Consider the following 21,570-nt stretch of genomic DNA (forward strand, 5'->3'; position numbering starts at 1 on the left):
GTGTTCAAAACCCAAGATACACAGGACCTGGGTTGACAAGGACTAATTTCAATGGTTCACCAACGCTCCACACAATAACTCATGTGTGGTTTGGTTCACAAGTGATGATCCGACGCTCTCAACGTTCGAGTGTAACGAGATACGTTGCCGTTTCCTGACATTAAATAAAACGAGTACGAGAGGAACACGAGAGCCAGAAAATTTGGCGGCCACGGATACGAGTGCAGACAAAATTATCCACGTCACTGGACGGTTCATCAGCATTTGATCCTGTGGCTCAAAAAACTTAAAATGTGACAACGGTGAACATCAGCATTTATCGGTTATTTTCAGCTTGAGTTATGGCCAAGAGGTGGTCAGCCAACATTCCTCAGATGGTAGTGTTTTTAAAGTTTTTTTTGTTTTTTTTCTTCGATCCAATATAGCTTCCAGACCACGTGACCAATGACATCTTTATCAAACCATATTTCCCATGGGCAGTTGATCAATTAGTTAAATTTTGCATTAATCGGTTAAGCGGTTTCTCCTATATACCTGGTGTTGGTTTGATGGCTTGAGTGGTGGGCTTGGGATCCTAGGGTCCCAAGTACAAATCCTACTTGGCTGTTGAATTAATACCAGGTGGGGTTGACTGTCGGTCATCCTTCAAAGGTCGGCAAAATGAGTGCCAGCTTGCTGGTATCCTGTGTCGGAGTGACGACCCGTCCAGGATTGTGCCCATTAGCCAAGGAGACTGCTGAGGCAGCACCAACGCTCTGCACAGAGTATGGTCCCACTGGATGGATGGATGGTTTCTCCTATGAATATTTTCATAGATTTCCCTGAGATCCAATATGGCTGCCAGACCACATGACACATCCATCCATCCATTAGGACCATACTCTGTGTGGAGCGTTAGTGCTGCCTAAGCAGTCTCCTGGGCGAGTCGCCACTCTGACACAAGATACCACCAAGCTGGTACTCATTTTGCAGACCTCAGGATGACAGGCAGTCAACCCCACCTGGTATAATTCAACAGCCAAGCAGGATTTGAACTCAGGATCCTAGGATCCCAAGTACCCTTGGGTCCTGAGTTCAAGCCCCGTTGGCCGCTGAATTAAAACACTAAGGGGTCGACTCAGCCTGTCATCCTTCCAAGGTTGGCGAAATGAGTACCAGTGTGTACTGGTAGAGGGGCACTACATCAGCAACACAGTCGCGCTTCCAAGAAATGAAAGCTTCCCCAGCAGTTAAGCTGCCATAAGCAAGAAGAAGAAGAAGAAGGATCCCAAGCCCACCACCCAAACCATCAAGCCAACACCAGGCATACATGATGCATGATGGTCATTTTAATGAAAATCCTGTTCAAATTTCAAGTCAATCAGATGAAAATTAACAATTTTAGAAACTCGGTTTATGTTGACCTTTTGTCCGATGTTTACCTCAAAAAGAGTTGGTGGTTGAATTTAGTGACCTGATATGCAAATCCTATTCAAATTTCAAGTGAATTGGATGAAAAATTTTGGATTTCAGAAAATTGGCCGATGTTTATCTAAAGAGTGACTGCTATATCACATGGTCATATATTGTACCTGGTGTTGGCTTAGTGGTTCCGGAGATGGCTTGGGATCCCAGGGTCCTGAGTTCAATTCCCGTTTTCCACTGAATTAACACCAGGGGGTTGACTCAGCCTGCCATTCTTCCAAGATCGGCGAAATGAGCACCAGTGTAGCAGCCAAAAGGCTGCACACGAAGGGAAGGGGTATCGACAGATTGATTAAATCTGGTATTGGTGTGGTGCAGGCATGATGGGCCAAATGGCCTCTTCCTGCACAAGAATATCCTTGTAAAGTTTCAATTTCCTCCACTGAATGGTTTTCGAAGTACACAGTTGACAAAATGCAGACACGTACGACATACGGCATATACACGTACGCAACCGATCGCTGAACCAAACTTTTCGCTTTGAGCACTGGGTAATGAAGACATATGTTCGCATGAAATTAGCCACAATTTTACCAGGAATTATTCGATTCATTTTGTTTCAGTGAATTTTGTTTCATTTTGTTTTGCTGCACGTGACGGTGGAGGGTTGCGGGAGGAGGGGTGGATATTCTACAGGATGACCACAAAAAAAAAAAAAAAAAAAAAAAAAAAAAACACCTGGTATCGACCTTACCTCTAATAATTTCCACCATGCCAATGACATCCTTTTCTTTTTGCAAGTGTGCAAAGCGGAGTTTGTGTGCAGTCTGCAGGCCTCAATTTCGTCAAGTCTGCCTCATGTTTTGCAACATGCCATTGACAACGAAAGAGAAATTGTTTTCAGTCAAAATCTACCCGAGAACGAAATCCTTCAAAGAAGACTTGAACTGAGTTCAGGGTGAGATGCGGACAACGGACAATGTCAACCAAGGAAGGCCACGATCCATTGAAGATTTCTGCCATGACCTTTCCTGGGAAAGCACATTTCAAACCCCGCCTCCAAAGCCAGTCACAGACTGGGAATCCGCCGTCGTGCAAAGTCCTTCCTCGGCCCTCTTGAGTTCCTAACCACTTACAAAGCTTTTGTCCACAGCCTGATGGAGTACTGCTCTCCCCTCTGGGCTGGTGCTCCTGCCTCCCACCTTTCTCGGCTTCACGCTGTAGAAACCAAGGCATTTCGGATCATTGGCATCTCCCGCAATGAGGCTGAGTCTTTGGGCCTCTCACTCAATCACTGCAGGTTGGTCGGTGGTCTTTCTGTCTTCTACCGTCTCCTCTCCAGTCTCGCCCCCCCCCCACTGCTCTCTCTGCGATTTGTCCCCACCACATTTCCTCAGGGCGCTCAAGGTCCGCCAACAACCCCCTCTGGTAAAACTACCAAAATCACGAATCACTGCTCACCTTCACTCTTTCATTCCTCTTTTTTTCCCGCCTTTGGAATAAACTCCCACACCGTCTTCAATCCCATTCTTCCCTCCAGGTCTTCAAAATAGCTGTTCACCACCACCTCTTATCATCCCCCATCCAAATCCTCGATCTTTTCTACCCCCGATAATCCACCCAAGCCCACCTCCTTCAAATTCCCTGCTTTCCTTCTTGAAAGTCCCTGTCATGTCCATCTTGTTTACCCCGTGTCCCCCGCCCCATCCCTCTCCCTTCCACAGGTCTCCTAATGTCTGTTCCATGTTGATTTATCCTTCCCACTCCCTCCCCTCCTGTATCATGCCCCCCTTGATGTGTGTTGTGTGTTAGCTCTCATACGAGCCTCGACAAGGTATACAAAAAAAAAAAAAAGCGGAATGACCGATAAAGTCCATTTAAACCACCGCAGCCGAATGTGTCGGAGTGATAAACATTCTTTTTCTCATTGAATACAAGTGTGCCTGCAGAGTCGAGACTGACACCCGGAGCATGTGATCCAAACTAAATCAAATCGATGATGTTAAAGATATCCATGTGAAACTTTCCATCGTGATCATGCGTCATGTGAAGCAAACATGTACCGAAGAACATTGTCATTTTAAATAAAAATAAAGGTTTGTTAAATTGTATGGGCACCTTTTTCTTTGTGGTCACTTGTTGTGAACCATAAACGTGCAGGTAAATAAATATTGCCCTTTTCAGGTCACAATAAATAAATAAATTGGAGCTTAAATTCCCCCACATTCTGGGAAATCCAAGGTTTTCACATCAACACTCATTAAAACAAGTCTTTTATTTATTTATTTATTTCTGAAACCACTTTGCCTGTGAAACAGTGAGTGCTGTGCTGAACGAAGCACTGCAAGCTCACATGATACATTTCAGAGGGACGACAAGTGATGGACGTAAAGGTAGCTGGCTTGGGACCTAAGGGTCCTGAATTTGAGTCCCCCTTTTTAACCGTTGAATTAACACCAGGTGGGGGATGACTCAGGCAGTCATCCTTCTGAGGTCGGCAAAATGAGGATCACAGTGCACGGGGGTAATAACCATTTGGGGTAAACTGCATCAGAGTGGTGACACGTCCAGGACTGGACTCCTTGCTACTGAAACTGCCTCGGCAGCCTGATGCACCTTCATGATGTGAAAAGAATGGTATTATTATATATTAATGTTCTCGACAGATGTCACAAAAAAAATTCTCATGAGTCGCTACCAAAATAAAAACAGGCACTTCAGGGAAAGATCAACTGAAATTATAACAAAAAAAAATTACGGTTAATGGTTTGTTCACATTTTCCAAAATACAGCAATCACAAACAGAATGCACCCATCAACTTCCACAACCACAAAGCGAAAGGACATACCGTCTTCATACTCAATTATCTCATTGTAGAGGGCTGGAGCCATGCCAATCGCCTGGCCAGGGAAGTAAGGATTGTGATGAAGACCCTCAAGGGGTGTCACACCAGCAGGAGGATCACAATAGCCAGTGAGAATTGAAAACACATAGTCCTCACCACCATGCCTGCACAAATAAACAATTGGAGACTGGATACAACATGAGGGATAATATGTCACACATGGACACCGAATCGAAAAACACCCATACACATTTGTGGGTTTGTCCGTCACGCTGCTATTCCGATACTTCTGGGCCAATTACATCCAGACTTGCTACAGAGGATCAGCATGACCACAATTAATGTGTTTGGGTGTTTTCTTTGCCGGTGGTCTTAGGGGGATGAAAGGGGGGGGTGAGGGGTGGGGGATGCAAATTGTCTATGTAAGTGGGTATCGTGTAGCATTGCCTCCACATGGGAAGAGTGTTACAAGTCTCCACAATTTACAGTACAGTATTCCTTGTGCCCACGTTTTCCAGTACAATGAGCTGTTTTGAAAAAATAGCAATAGGTACGTTTTTGCTTCATGCACATAACCCGAATTGTTTTGTTTTTTGTTTGCATATACAGAGCTGTCAGTTGCCTACACACCGCCCAAATAAAAGGGATGTACCAGAAGAACGTGTTGCATGCTTGGAACAATATTGTCCGCCAGGCAGGTACTCTGCTGGTATTCAATAATTGTATGTAATAGTAGCACCTGCTCCATGCGGGAGCAGACAATGGGGTCATGTTATTACATTTATGATTAGTTACACCGGAAGAGTACCCACCTTATCGGCGATCTTGTGTCAAGTGTGCAACACATTCTTCTGACACCCTTTTATCTGGGTGGTGTATATGCAACAAAGTGCTGCCTTGATCGCTCCCGAAAATAAAAACAATATCCCATCACATGCACATATGTATTTATATATATATATATATATATATATATATATATATATATATATATATATATATATATATATATATATATATATATATATATATATATATATATATATATATATATAGCTTGTGGTTATATAAAATACATTGTGGTTATATAGCTCGGATAATTCCAATTGCAAAAAGAAAAAAAGATGAAGGAAGAAAAAAACAGCCTTTTACAGTGGCATGAAGCACGACAAAATTTAAAGCAAATGTATACATGTTCACTGACCTGGCATTTACAATTAAAGATAGATCAGGAGGAAGGTTTCCACCATTTGCTGCCCGAGCAGCATTATCATTGGAATAAGGACTTTGAAAATAATCAGACAATTTTCCTGGACGGTGAAACATATTTCCCTCATCATCAGGTCCATCTTCAACCTGAACCTGAAAAAAAAGCAAAACACACGATATGAAAGGGTTGGTGAAGTTTGCGGCGTTTAAAACTGTGCAATTATATCGTTTTGCCAAAAGAAGGTGACCTTTTAACCTGAAAGGTGTTAACATAAGCCCTGTGTAAGGAGAGATACAAAACCAAATTTCCATTTTCTGGTAAAAACCAAAAGTATAAATTATAACATCATTTTCATACTCAAAATCATTTTACAATCTTGAAAGTAACACTTCACTGGTTTCTTGAAGACAAGGAGAATAGTTGAGAGTTTTGTCTGCTGGAGGCCAACGTAGAAACTCCCCTGAAAAACTGGTCCCCACATCACAAGGACTGTGACAACACCTGCTATGCTGAGTTGGGCAGATCTAGAAAAAGGAAACGGATGAAAACTCCAGGGGAGTCCATGTCCCTTATAGTTTCCATCAACAGATGACAAGGTGATGGAACTCAAAATCAAATCCCCGGTCTTTTAGGGTGAGGGTTATCCTCACGGCTGGGCCACTCAGGCTGAACAACAACAACAACAACAACAACAACAAACTCTTCAAAAGAAATAGTGAACGACTTCAATGGCATCATTCGCACCAGGGGGTAAGGCCTCAAGTTATGAAGGGGAAGTAACAGTGGGGAAGGCTACAAGACCAGAAATGAGGGTGGGGAATGGATTTTGGAGCGATAACGGCATAATATATATATATATATATATATATATATATATATATATATATATATATATATATATATATATATATATATATATATATATATATATATATATATATATATATATATATATATATATATATATTGTTGCGAATTCGCGCCCGCCGGCGTGCGGACGGCCACGTAACTCGAATCGCGGAACGTCGCCCACTGGACGGACAATTCAGTCGTGACCCTCCAGCAACTATCGCACGGAGCCAGTCACGGGTGGGCCTTTCGACCTCACCACAATCGTGCCAATCGGCCACCCGCGTAGGATAGGGTTGTTCGCCAAACTCGCCCTACCTAATTACCCACGCGGATGGTAAACCAGGCGATCGTACCTCACCGCAGGTCGACTCCGGACACGAGCCGCTTGGGCGGCCCATTCCGTACTATCGGGATAACCGAGCGGTGTTATCGTTGACCTCGACGGTTCAGATTATTTACCGGGATGTTGCACCTACTACAAACCCTTTACGTGAAGCAAGATGGAGGGTCAATAGAGAAAAGACAAAGCGAAACGGGAAAACAGTTCACACAATGCACATTTATTTCCGGGCACACGGAAAGCACGTATATACAGCCATACAGTCAAAATGCACATATAGCAACCAAAACAATAAAAGCAACAACGAAGCAGAGTTAATACTGACTACGCGCACACACGGCAACACTTATACAGCTTTACTTTACAGACGGTGCCAACACACATTTACACAAAAGCAAAGAAAAGAAGCCACCCTCATAGACAAGGAGGCAGACGGGCCTGTAGGCCAAATGTGCGCGTGACCTGGAGGAGCGGCCAGGTCCACGAGACCGGGGGGGTCCTCCCCGCGTCTTCATGACGCGTTGGCGGGCAAGCCGCTAATCTGGCCGCGCGGCTGTGCCCCGACTCCGTGCTCCTTGGCAGGTTTCGTTGGCACGACGTTTGGGGTGGGGTGGGAACGGGGCCCCCTTTTGCACTATCCCAGCACGGGGGTAAAGGGGAAATTGTTGATGCCCTGGGGGAGGAGAATGGCTGGCTGGCTTGGGTCCCGCGACGAGACGAGCGATTCCCCACACCGTAACCGCATCGCCGACCGCTGTCCTTCTTGCCTCGGACCAGAGCTCCCTTGCTTGCAGTTCCACCGCGACTCTTCTCCGTTCCACACTCTCCTCACCCGACCGACCCGACTCTGCCACTCTGCCACTCTTCTCCTTGCGCTCGCCTTTTTATAGGCGGGCAGGAGAAGCCAGTATGCAAATATTCGGATCAGAATGACCTCGGGGGCGGAGCCACGCTCGCCCATTGGTCGGAGGAAACGGGGGCGTGAACCTCCCCTGATCCTAGAATTTGCATATATCGACTTCACACACACGCGCCTGGAGGCGGGGCCAAGCCGCCCCGCGCTCGCTAATTGGACAGAGGAAAAGTGGGCGTGAAGAGTTTCTGATCCGAGTTTTCCCCTCGGAAAGGCCGCCATTTGCGCTCGCGGCTCGGTGCGTTCGGCACCAATCCCTGAACGGGCCCGAGACAGCCCGACGTTCAGTGTTCACAGGTGGTGCGGGAATGGCCGTAGAAGGAGAGAGGTGAAGGTGGTGGAGGGTTTTCGGTGGTGGTTTGATGGTTATGGTGCCGTTTGGGAATGGCGGTGATGCGATGATGTGGGAGCATAGATGGTGGCGGTGGCGTGGTTGTTGGCGTTGTTGTCTGAGGGTTGGAGTGTGGTTGTAGTTGGTGACGATGGCTGGCGTGGTGGTTAAGGTGGTTGTTGTGTGATGGCGGTTGAGACATGGTTGGTTCAAAATAAAGATATAACAGAAAAATGACTGACACAAAGCGTCGCAGCCCGGATGCATCACATAAATTCCCTCTATACAACGGGTTTGGGCGAACTACACATGTACTTAGAGATATCTCACCTACGAGCCCTTCATGGTGTAATGCGAATTTCCACAGCCGTAACAATATATATATATATATATATATATATATATATATATATATATATATATATATATATATATATATATATATATATATATATATATATGTACATATACACACAAACGTATTGTTGCAGTTCTGAAAACCTCTTTCCTCTAAGGCAATGGCACCCAACATACAGTGATCCCCAGACATTTCATTAGTATACGTGCAGTTGGACCTTCCCCTCATGTCTCATGGGATACCGGGAAGAGGTACTTTGCGTGGATCTGATAGGTCAGTCTAATTCTATCTCTATCTTCATTCCAGCTCTTTCCTCTTATCTGTGAAATAAATCAAAGCAGGCACTGCACCTAGAAGGCCGCTTGTAAAAATTACGATGAAAAACCCTCCACCTACACTGTACAGGACACACGAGGCATGCTCTTTCATTCAAATCTGCATCTAATAATTATATCTCTCTTCTTTTCAACCCTGATTTTCATCCAATCCTTTCCTTCAATCCATGAGACAAAGCAAGGAGGGCGCAAATGCACGATAAGAGACACGCGTGCAGCCCTGTGATAATGATTATAATCACCACCACACTGTACGGGACATGCATGGCGCACATCTTCATTTGGGTCTGCGCGCCGATTTACAACGGCGTCTCACAGTCGGCCTTCACTCGCCACCTCGGCCACCAATATCTCCCGCAAACGGCAGAGGTCATCCCGCGCCTCCTCCTCGATGCAGTCGCCACCGGGCAGGGGCATGCTGCACGGCCCAAACCGCTCGGGCCGCATGGCGTGCGGACGGAACAAGCGCATTGACCAGTGCCAACCACAGAGCGCCGGGGGTGCCCGAACGGGCATGTGGTCGTCCAGTCGCCGGAACACGGCCTCGTCCAGTCGCCGTCCGGTGGCGACTCTCGTCCAGTCGCCGGAACACGGCCCGGGAGCTCAGTGTAAGACGATTCATGTTGCGGTGTTCCGTCCAAGAGAATTCCGCATCTCGGCCATGCTGCGCCGGATGTACAAAAGGGACCACTTCCGGCCGGATGAGCCTGGCAGCATGGGGCCAGGGTCCAATGTCCAATAGGAGCGCATTGCTTCGGGTCGTCACTCCACCCCTACATCATGGGTTTTATAAAAGGAGGATGGCGAATGATCGATATCTCTATCTCTCTCTCTGTGTGCCTGCTGCTCTGCCTTCCCCGCCTGCCGACTCCCACCTTATTCACCTGCTGGGTCCGCCCACTTATCCGCCTTCCTTGCCTGCTTGTTCCGCCCACTCTCTGGACCGGTGCACGCGCTGAGCCCAGACAGTAAGCAAGCAGGAGATAACACGCCGACTCTCAAGGTGGGATCGCTCAGCGGAGCATCCCCAAAAACATACTGGGTAGCGCGGTCGGCCGACTGTGCAAGGTGTTGCGAGGCCGTTAGCCTTCATCTACTCTTTCTTCTGATGACCTCATCTTCATCGGTGTGTGTGTGTGTGTGTGTGTGTGTGTGTGTGTGTGTGTGTGTGTGTGTGTGTGTGTGTGTGTGTGTGTGTGTGTGTGTGTGTGTGTGTGTGTGTGTGTGTGTGTGTGTGTGTGTGTGTGTGTGTGTGTCATGGCGCCTGTCCGAGCCTAAGTTAAGAGTGTAGAAGACATATCGGGATAAGTCTGCTCTGTGTCTGCTTTGGTAAGTTGCTTGCCTTGTTGTCGCACCCCACATATTCCAAACTATCCCTGCTTGCATACAATAATTAATCCATTTACTGTGTCACATATTTTTCCTCACCTGTTTGTTATCAAATGCTTGTATAGAAATGTTCCCAGCTCGTTTTAGTCTTTTCCTTCATTGATCCAGCATGGTCCGTATCCAAGCCCAACGGGAACTTGATTTCCCAACGATCCGTTCTTGTAGCCGGTACGTCCTTGGCAGTTACGCTCGGCTGCATCTGATCCGGTAAGGTGACCCGGTTTGGACATGGAGTACCGAGGGCGTGTCCCCCGGTAATTAGGTCACATGACCATTTTAGGTAACTGGTTAAACAGTAGACGGAGGACCCTAGATCATGTGGTTGAGTTATTGGCGATCACGGTCGATTAGCAACCCGCAGCGTCACGGAATTATCCATATAGGATGGCCTGCGATTCCGGAGAGTCTTGTGGGATAGCTTTCCCCCCTCGTGGTCTTCTCACCCCGACCCCGGGCCGCACTAATATATGGTTGCGGTTCTGTGTAACCAGCACTCCCCGAAAGCAATTGCACGCAACATATAGTGATCCCGAGACAGTTATCTCATTAGTATTCGTTCCATTAGCCCTTCCATATGTCTCGTGGGTAAATGCGACAAGCTGCGTTTTGCATCGGGCTTTTAGTTTGGTCTTCAATCCCTCTCACTCATTTTATTTCACGCACGAACCCTGCCATGCATGCACACCATGGGCAGAACAGTGACGTCATAAAGAGTGACTGCAGCATTCAAACGGCATGCCATTAACCAACTGACGCCTCACCTCAGACCCTCACCATGACGCTACAACGCTCATCATGATCACAACAAACACCTTCTAAAAATCCCCACAACTACCAGTGCTTGACCTCTTCACCGCAACCGCAATTCTACGTATGCAATTATGACATCACAATGAAGGCAGCTATGACATCATGCAAAAATCATGCCAATTCCACATGAGGAGTATTTGCCATGTGCCAAGTTTAAATTTTTCCCATGGTGCGGTTTCAGAAATACAGAGGTCCAAAGTTTTTTTTCCTTTTTTTCCAACATGACTGCCACACCACATGACCTATGATGTTATAATCATCATTTAAGCATGCAACATGAGTAGTCACGCGTATGGTGAAAATTTTGTCAATCCGACAAGCAGTTGCAGAGAAAAAAAAAAAACGAACTCGCATTCTGGGCGGACAAACACACAAACAAATGGACCCAAATGCAACATCCGCTCCTCTGGCGAAGGTAATAAGGCCAGTTCTCTTGTGTTGCGTGGAGACCTGGACCTTTAGAAATGTGGAAAGGAGAGCTTGCTGAAGAAGATTAACATGTCATTGCAAAGAGGATTGATGGTGATCTCTATGAAGGAAAGGAAGAGGTAGGAGGATATTAGGGGTTTTGATTGGAGTAGGTAACCAAGCTTTGCTAACGGCCAACTCACTCCGCTGGTGGAGAAGTGGTGACACGCCAGCAGATACCACTTACCAAAACCTCCAAATGAATTATAACACAAAGAACCACAATGACACCCTTTGAATGTGGTTACATCCACCCCAGCACACAAGGATGAACAAAATCCACCCACACCAGAATAAACCAAGGAAGCTATTCAGGCAATAAAAAAACCATGACGCTTGCCAGGGTTTATGAGGTCACATCCGAAGCTCTTAAAGCTGCAGCACAGGACAGTGAAGTATTTAAAGCCCTCCACAAGGCAGTGTGCAATGTCTGGAACACCAGAAAGTGGCCACTGTAAATGACCAAGTCAGTGCATATTGCTTTGCACAAAAAGAATGAGTGAGGTCTACGTGGCAATTACAGAACGCTTGCACTAATCAGCCATGCAAGTCAGATCATTCTCCATGTGTCAAATGCAGACTGGAAAGAACCACCAGTATTGAAGCGAGAGAGACCCAATGTGGCTTTGCACATGGTGAGGGCACAACTGATGAGATCTACCTTTTGAAAGGTGTGGCCGAAGCTTACGATGCAGGAAAACACCCTCTCCACCTGGTATTTGTCGACCACAAGAAGGCATTTGACTCTGTCAACCAAGCACTGCTGTTTATGAAACTGTTGGGATTTTGGTATAGAAGAGGATGTGATGTGACTGCTTGAGGATCTCTACATCAACTCAAATGATCAGCTCTGCTGGAAAGGGCAAATGACAGACGAGTTTGAGATGATAGTCGGAGTACACCAAATCTGTCCATTGTCCCCTATATTCTTTAGCCTCGACACCGAATGTCTGATGTGCGAATGGTATGAATGCACATCACACCGAAGGGCACCAATGCAAGTGGTATCTCTGTGAAGGAGATGAGATACGCCGATGATGTCGTGATGGTGCTGTGCAGATCTGACACAGAAGAGATGCTTGCTATCGTGGATGACATATCAGATGATTATGGGCTGGTAATCCAAACCTGGTAAGATGGAATACATGGTTGTCCAGCCAACAATAGATGACAACACAATCACATACCACTTGATACCCATACCCTGCATCACTTCTTTCAAGTACTTGGGTGTGTCGATCAACCACACTCCAGATGACAGCAAGGCGGTGTGAATGAACATAGGTATGGGCAAATCCACCCTTGAGGAGTGCAAATACCTACATTCGACCTCAAAACAAAGGCACAACTTGCTCAGGCACTAATCATGTCAAGAGTACTGTACCACCAAGGTGGGACCACCACCTTGTTGTTGAAGGCAACCGACATCAGGCGACAAGACGGCTTCGGCCGAACCGTCTGGCGACACCTGCTCAACATCAAGTGGCACGACCATGTCACAAACGAGAATCCAATTGAGATGATCAGTGACCGATGGTGCCTCAGCAGTAGCAATGTGATTGAACACAAAGCAGCATGGCTGGGCCATGTGATTTCACCAAAGCATGGTGGACTGGCAGCAGCTGTTGTGGATGGTTTTCCGGAGAGATGTCATCGTTCAGTTGGTCGACCAAAGATGCGTTGGGTTGATAACATCCTAGTGGTCAGGGTGCATAATCACTGAATTCAAAGGAAAAGCGCTGGAAAGACAAGTTGTGTTGAAAGCGGTGGCAGTGGTTCTGGTGGTGAATAATTTGAGGTGACCACGGGCTCATGCCCATGTCTAACGATGATGATGGTTGGAGGAAGGGCCAGGCAGGGCAAAAAAAAGCACAAGAGGATTGTCTGCATTTGTTGGTGCATATGCTCAGAAGGAATAATGGGGATGTAGACATGAAAGTCTTTGATGTGGATGCAGTGCGCAGAAGGATAAACACACCAGTTAGTGATGGGCAGTACATTTTAGACCGAGGCGAGGAGAATGAGAATGGATACAAGGAAAGAATTTCACAATTGGGAGAATAAGGGAACAAAGGAATGCAAGTGGGCAACCAGCCTGGACATTGGAAGGGTGAGCAGGTGAGGGTTTATTGAGGAACATGTGACCTGAGGTGGCTTGGGGAGGAGTGGAGGGGTGGGAGAGAAGAGGTACAATGACAGGACCGAGGACAAGTAAAGCCATATGCAAGCTTGTATAAAACAGAGCCCACAAACTTTCCACCGGTGTGAGAGTGACCGTCTTTGGGTATCCGCCTCTCATCTTGAGATTCCGAAGTTGCAGGAAGACTCATTTTTCACAACCTCAAGAGGTAATTATCCACTGCTGTGTCAGGAGGAGTAACATGTCCACAAGCTAAAACCGATCAAATCATGCATCCGTTCCTCAATGATCCAACAAACACTTGGGCTATCCACCGTGTCAATAGAACATGAAATTGAACAAAACATTCACCTTAAGGAACTTGAATCTACATTTGGTAAACTGAAAGCATGGAAAGTGAAATTCAAAATTATAATGATCAACTTTGTTGCAGAAACACATACTAAGACATCACATAATCCATATTACACATAATAATGTGCATTTCTTTGTATATTCTCATTGTTCAACACTTTTAACAATATTGTTGCGAATTCGCGCCCACCGGCGTGTGAACGACCGCATGTAGCCAAAAGCAGCCGCCTCGCCCACCGGAACGGACAATTCAGTCGTGACCCTCCGGGAACTACCGCCCGGAGCCAGTCACGGGTGGAGGTTTAACCTCACCACAACTCAGTCCGCATTCTACCCGTGCAAAATAGGGTCCGATCGCCGAATGGTCGATTGACCTAAGACTAACCTAAGTCATGGAGCCTACTCGCGCGAGTAGCGTACCGAGGAGTTGTACCACGCCACAGGTCGACTCCGGTCACGAACCGCTTAAGCGGCTCGTTCCATGCTGCAGAGATAACCAAGCGGAGCTATCGTCGACCTCGACGTTTCAAATTATTTACCGGGCGTACAAAACCCACTATCAATCCCTTACGTGATGCAAGATGGAGATTCAATAAAAGGAAGGAGACGAAGCAAAACAGGAAACAGTTCAACAAGCAAGCACTTTATTTACACACACACACACACACACACACACACACACAAGCACGTATTCACAGTCAAGACATGATGCAACAATAAAAGCAAGAGCAATACGACCGAATAAAAGGGCAATTATTTACAACACTTGTACAGTTCTACTTGTCGGACTCGGCGCCACATCACTCATTCAAAAAGTAAAGGAAAGAAAGCCACCCTCACAGGCAAGGAGGCAGAGAGGTCCGTGGACCAAATGTGCGTGGAACCTGGAGGAGCGGCCAGGTCCACGAGACCGAGAAGGTCTTACCCGCGTCCTCGTGACGCGATAACGGACAAGCCGCAATGTCCGTGCCGCTGCGCCCCGACTCTGTGCCCAAGGCGTGGTCAACGAGCCCTCTCCGGCGTGCTCCGCGCAAGCAGTTTGGTTGGCACCACGTTTTGGGTGGGGGAGGAACGGGGCCCCCCGGCACTATCTCAGCGCAGATGGGGGGGGGGAATTGCTGATGCTCAGGGTCGGGAGAGGGGAATGGCTGGCTGGCTTGGACCCCGCGACGAGACGGCACCAACGACGAGAAGAGCGACCCCCACACTGCAACCTCGATGCCGACCGCAGTCTTCACTCGACCCGAACTCCCGTCTTCACTCGCCCCGACCAGCCGCGCGAGTCGCCTTGTGCTCGCATCTTTATAGACCGGAGGAGGAGCCTATATGCAAATTTCAGGATAAAAACGCGATTGGAGGCGGGGCCACGCCACCCTCTGTTCAGCCATTGGTGAGGCAAAAAGGGGGCGTGAACCTCTTTTGATCCGAATTCCTCTCGTAAAGAATCCACGTTCATCGCGCTTGGAGGCGGGGCCATACCGCCCGACGCTCGCCCAATGGATTAAGAAAAAGGGGGCGTGAAGCCTTTTTGATCCGAATTTCTCTCTGAGAGGAACGCATTCGTACCCGCGGCTCGACGCGTTCGGCATCAATTACCGAACGGGCCCTGGACAGCACGACGTTTGGTGTTGACTGGTGGTGTGGTCGATGGTTGTAGAAGGAGATAGGTGAAGGTGGTGGGGGGTTTGCTGTGGTGGTTTGGTGGTTGGCGGGCGTCGTTTGGGAATGGCGGTGAAGTGATGTTTGCGGGATGGAGTTGTGGAGGTAAAGAGGCAAGGGTGGTGGTGTTTGAGTTGTTGGTGGCTTAATGGTCCAAAATAACAATAGAGAAAGAAAAATGGCTAACTCAAAGCGTCGCAGCCCGGATGAATCACACACATTCCCTCTATACAACGGGTTTGGGCTAACTCCACATGAACTTACCGATATATCTCACCTGAGGACTCTTTATGGTGTAATGCGAATTTCCACAACCATAACAATATATTTACTCAATCACATGAACTTTACCTTTTTCATGTTAAATAAATCTGCAGTTACCCTCGCCGAAGGAGAGAGTAATGCATTTGGGTCCGTCTGTCTGGAGAATTTGTGTTTTTCTCCGCAACTGCTTATCAGAATGAAGCAAAATTTTCACCATCGGTGCGACTGTTCATGTTGAATGTTTTAATGATAATTATGACGTCATAGGTCATGTGGTGTGGCAATCATGTTGGAAAAATGGAAAAAATTTGGACCTCTATCTCTAAAACCACACCAAGGAAAAAATTGAAACTTGGCACACAGCAAGTACTCCACATGGAAATCCTGAAGGTGTTTTTTTATGACGTCATAAGTGCCTTCGTTATGATATAATTGCATATGAAGAATGCTACATCTGATCAGTATGAAAATTTTTGAGGGTCATCTAGGTATAAAATGGTCCACAGAAAAAAGGTTGATGTCCGTCACGTGATTCGGCAGCCATATTGTTAAAAATAAATAAATAAATAAATAAAATAGTATAAATTGAAAGAAAAAAAAAAAAACTTCAAAAATCTTCTCTGAAGTGGCTGAACAGATTGAGGAGAAACTTTACACATACGACCGCCTATCCATGAGGAATAAATGGTTCACACATATGATGTCATAGATCACATGGTTTGGCAGCCACATTGGATTGAGGAAAAATATTGAATAATGTTTTCTCTTGAACTGCTCAATCAATCGACATGAAACTTCACAATGATGATCAGGTATTGATGGGGAATGCATGTTCTAAATTTCAACTTGATCGGACACATGGTCTGGCAGCCAGAATTATTATTCCCGCGGTTTCAAAGAAAAGCGGGAATATTGTGATCGTCTCCGCCGTCCGTCCGTCTTACCCTGTAACTCCTCCTTCACCGTTTGAAATAGGAACTTGAAACTTTGGGACATAGTAGATATATGTATGGGGAAGTGCACAACACTTTTGGATTTTTGATATGACCCCTCGGGGCCAGGCCAGAAGGGTTGGGGTCATGGGGGTCGATTAAAAAAAAATTGTCATAGCTTTTTAAATCAAACATATTCATGAGTTATACATTTAACAACATATTTTTTTAAACACATGATGATCAGAGGGTGCTTGGGGGGTAGGGGGTGCTTAGTGGATTGGGGGTCAAAATAGCTCCTCCTACACCGTTTAAGATAGGAACTTGAAACTTTGGGACATAGTAGATATATGTATGGGGAAGTGCACAACACTGTCAGATTTTGGATATGACCCCTAGGGGCAAGAGGGGGTGGGGTCATGGGGGCTGATTTTTTTTAAAGTGCATTTACCATTGTACATGGTAAATTCTTTTATAAAGAACTTACTTATGTGACCCCCATGAGTGACAAACAGTCACAGGTTTTACTGTATTTATCTAATTGATTATGAATAATTACAATTAATATTATACAGTTAATTCCTATGATTAAATTGATGCACAGTTCGATATTTCTGGACAGTGTTAAATTAATGTTTCATGAAATGTTGACATGCTTGCAATGACTTCTGATTTAGTGAACATAGTAAGTCTTTGGTCATAAAGCACATCAAATAGAAAAGAATAGTCATTCCATTTTGCAAGATAAAATTTCACCGAGCGTTAATGGGAAAAAGCAGTGCGCGCGGGAATATGCGATGGTGTGCCATCGACAACGTAGTTCTAGTTCTTGCTTGTTTTGGTTCCTTCTGATGACTCCAACGCAGGACTGTACCTACTTGGTCTTCCGTTTGATCTGAATTGAATTTATTTTAATCCCATTCTAAATTCAATTGAATAATAATAAACGTCATGGGTCAGGGTTAGGTGTCCAATAAAAGTGGGACGTCTGGGTACCCGGTCATCACTGCCAGCAGTTATAAAGTGGCAGTTCTGATTATGTCTCTTATGAATTACATAACACCAGTACACAAATGCCACACAAAACTACACAAACAAATCCTGGCGAGGGTCTGCAATCTCTGATTGCTCAGGACTTTTCTTGTTGTAAATGCAGAAGTTTTATTCATACTAATGTACAATATGCATTTTCAAAATTAGTTGTGTTGGGGAGGAGGGGGGGGAGTGAAAAGCTGAAAGTTTGTCAAGAGCATCTTATACCCTTGCATCAGCCTGAGAAAGGGTGGGTTCAGGAAAGGACAGACTTTGAGACCTCAGCCTTTTTAGTGAAGATTTTTAGCCTTGAGCAGTGTCCAGCATGACTCCATCCTTTGGAAAGGAAGGAAAAGAAGGAGAATGTGTACCAGACACAGACCTAACCAATTCCCACCAATCACAAAGTTTATCCTTCTGCCACTGCCATTATCAACACCCAAAACACCTCTCTCCTTGCCACTCCCCTTTGCATACTGCATCATGTTTGTTTGGTGGTGGTTGTTGTTGTTGTTGTTTTTTGTCCACCTGTTTCCCCTCTGTCTGTTGTTCTAATGACCTGTCACTTCCTGTCATTTGGATCCTTGATGAGTCTCGACTTCTTGAATTAAAAAAAAAAAATAAAGGTCATTACACAAACTTGTGTTGTTGGTAAACCTTCCAGCAGGTGCATGCACCAGCGATCAAATCCTCACCTCTTGCGCCAGTGCCTTTGCCTCATTCTCGGTGTGCGTCACGTTTACAAGGTGCCTGAAGGAAACGTACTTTAGGCCGTGGCAGGCAGCACACACCTGCTGGTAGACTTCATACCCACGCCGAACACTGCAATGCAATATCAACAGAACCAAGTGTGGAAACAAAAAAGTTTCAATGAACGTAAATAACCAGCACATGCATTGACAACCACTTATAATTCATGCAAAAGGTGCACCGATGTCCACCAATACCTCTGTATCACATGTGACTTACCTCAAGCTTCTCCAGGAGCGAGATAAAAGTCAAGAAGTAATAAAACTAAACTACTTTCTGGTGCTTCACAAGGAAGCACGGCATACGGAAAATGCGCCATCTTTTGGACGGACGTTAAGCGAGGTGTCCCATCTGCCGGCATTAGTTAGTGGATGCAAGAGATCGCAGTGTCCTTCGCGAAGAGTAGGTAAGCTATCGCCGGCACACTGATCAAATTAAAAATTCCCACCCTAACCAGCAGAGGGCACTGTATCCACGGCACAGCCCTGGCTCAGCCAATGATGCGACCCAGCAGCCTTGTGCTGCATACAAATGAAGAGGATTGCAAATCATCCACTGCAGCACATTAACATACACATCTATTCGGTCATCGCCTCGGCGCTTAACACAACGTGTACAAAATGACATTTTCAGTCGAAGAACAAGTTCAACTGTAAATTACAAGTTTCCACCAGCAACGAGATGAGCTAAATTTGCTTTTCGTTTCAAATTTATTAGAAGAAGGGCAACTTAGGTGCCCAAAAATTAAATCCTTAGAAGCATTCTCTGACCCAAATGGCAGTGCAAGGTGCAGCTTCAAACCTGGCAGAATCCAACGAGGAGAAAAAACCATTGTGACTCCAAGGAAGCGGTGTGGGGTGTAACTCCAGCTCTCCGGCATGCACCGAGAGATGCAGGGCGAGAGCAAAGCCAGCACCGCCTGCCGCCAACATCCCGAGAGATGAAAGGGCAACCCTACGCCTTCGGGACATCCCCACAAAGGAAATGCCAGCCTGTCAGCGAATGGACACACGGACAAGCACACATCACAACTTGGGACACATGATCATCTGTAAGTGGCAAACAAACAAACGTTAAATTAGTGTCATCTTGAGCATACGATAAATTTTAACATCTTGGGTTGGCCTGTTTGGTATTCCCATTTGACAGAGTAGAATAGCAAACCATGATGCTGGGATCCCAGGTTTGAAACACCCATTTATATAATACGAGCAAATACAACTCGTCACTTCGCTGACGGGAGTATGAAGGGGTGGGGGAAGGAAAGGCAGTGGGAGGGGAGGACACGTGTGGAGGTGACCACTGTCCGGACACAAGCACTTTCCAGATACGTCAAAAGAGGGCAACGTAAGGGGAAGGCAAGGAAAGGGAGCATGAGGGGAGGGTAAGTCTGGAGATAGTATACCTGTCCTCTGGACGGTGGTTAAGGGAGGGGGGAGAAAAAGGGGGTAGAGATGGAGGAGCGGAGGGGCAGGGAGAAGGGAAAGCAGCGTGAAGGGTGGGACGCAGAGGGACGGAAGGCCGCATGAGGCGAGGTTCCATCTAGGCATAATCACCATCTACATACATTGGGAGAGAGAGCATGGGGGAGAGAGTGGGAGGAGGAGTAGAGAGTGGGAGGAGGGGTAGAGAGTGGGAGGAGGGGTAGAGAGTGGGAGGAGGGGGTAGAGAGTGGGAGGATGGGGTAGAGTGGTAAGAGGAGGGGGAGGAGGGAGGGGAAGGGAGGAGGGGTATTTCCGGCAGATGTGACGTCCATTTTAGCATAACACAGATGAATCACACTGCCTATGAAACACCAGGAAGACAGTTTATAGCCGAGTCAGCCCAAATTGGACAAATTAACACACTACTTGCAATCAGATCTGTTGCCAAGTTCAATTCTGGAAGTTAAATTTTGGAATTTGGCTTACTTTAAGAGATTCTCGAAGAAATTGTTGCAGCCTGTTCCAAGTCAAGGCATGGTTGAGCAGGCCAAAAAAAAAAACATGGTGGCTTCAGACCCGGCGAGGTGACCCAAGATGCGCCTGATGAAGGATATTATTAAATAAGGCCATTAATTATCTTCAAAAAGGGGTGTTTTAATTTACCCAAAGACCCAATTTTCACTCATGCACTCCATTGGAATTCCCTTTGTATGCTTGTAAAGTTTCAGGCTGCAAAGTTTCATGGTTTTGGAGTTATGAAGGACGGACACACACACACACACACACACACACACACACACACACACACACACACACACACACACACACACACCCACACACACACCCACAAACACACACTGACACCCACACACACACACACACACACACACACACACACACACCTGTCCATTTTATCTAACAAGGCTCTCTCTCTCCGATACCACATTTTGAATAACGGCATAAAAATGTTTTAAGGTCTCACTAAAACACCTGTGATGAAATGAAAATCAGTTCCGCTGAGCAATTCAAAAGCACCTCACCACCATGTCACACCTCTCAAAATAACTCAATGCTCGCCACGTATGATCACGTGACTGTCTGACCGACATCCGTAAGGCTACATACCGACATATCACTGTACATCTGCACCCCTGAAAAAAAACACATCACTTATGGATAATAGCATCAAGATGCTTGCCCAATGGCCACCTCAATCACCGACTGTAGCTCTGCGCCTTCCACCTCCACTGCAATTTCAATCAGCAGTGCCACCACCACCACTCTGCCCATCAGCCGTGTCACCACCACTTTGTCTCCCAGCCATGCTGTCATAACCAGAGAGAGTGTTGAGGAGGGCAGTGACGTTTGTGAAGAGGAGAGCGAGTTGGACAACCCTGTCCCTCTCTCTCTCTCCGAGTGAACCCCTGAGCTTTTTGGCTATAACAGTTTACAATTTTTTTTATTTGTGCAGGCTGTACTGCACAGGATTTGTGGTTAAAACATTCTCAATACTATCCATCCATCCATCCATTGGGACCATACTCTGTGCAGAGCGTTGGTGAGGCCGAAGCAGTCTCCTTGACTATTGGACACAATCCAGGACGGGTCGCCACTCCGAGTAAGCTGGTGCTCATTCTGCCGACCTCGGAAGGATGACAGGCCGGAGAGTCAACCCCACCTGGTATGAATTTAACATCCGAGCGGGATTTGAAATCAGGACCCTAGGATCCCAAGCTCGCCACCCAAGCCATTAAGCCAA

The 21,570-nt window shown here is 46.4% G+C and overlaps 1 protein-coding gene and 1 long non-coding RNA gene across 2 annotated transcripts in view; both read right to left on the bottom strand.

Moving 5' to 3' along the window:
- The window catches only part of CYC1 (cytochrome c1), a 28,052-nt gene that overhangs the window by 5,244 nt on the left and 1,238 nt on the right, over positions 1-21,570 (bottom strand). The window contains exons 2-5 of the mRNA XM_085847433.1: positions 19,189-19,379; positions 18,333-18,459; positions 5,455-5,612; positions 4,254-4,414 (exon numbers count right to left, since the gene is read on the bottom strand). Coding sequence (XP_085703559.1) covers positions 4,254-4,414; positions 5,455-5,612; positions 18,333-18,459; positions 19,189-19,379 — 637 coding nt within the window. The remainder of the gene's footprint in view (positions 1-4,253; positions 4,415-5,454; positions 5,613-18,332; positions 18,460-19,188; positions 19,380-21,570) is intronic.
- Positions 20,614-21,570, bottom strand: part of LOC147017672 (uncharacterized) — a 2,037-nt gene continuing 1,080 nt past the window's right edge. Inside the window, exon 2 of the long non-coding RNA XR_015049588.1 lies at positions 20,614-21,136. This is a non-coding gene — a long non-coding RNA (uncharacterized LOC147017672). The remainder of the gene's footprint in view (positions 21,137-21,570) is intronic.

Source organism: Eptatretus burgeri, chromosome 11, assembly GCF_056783735.1.
Source record: "Eptatretus burgeri isolate ZD-2024b chromosome 11, Ebu_testis_v1, whole genome shotgun sequence".
Taxonomy (NCBI): Eukaryota; Metazoa; Chordata; class Myxini; order Myxiniformes; family Myxinidae; genus Eptatretus; species Eptatretus burgeri.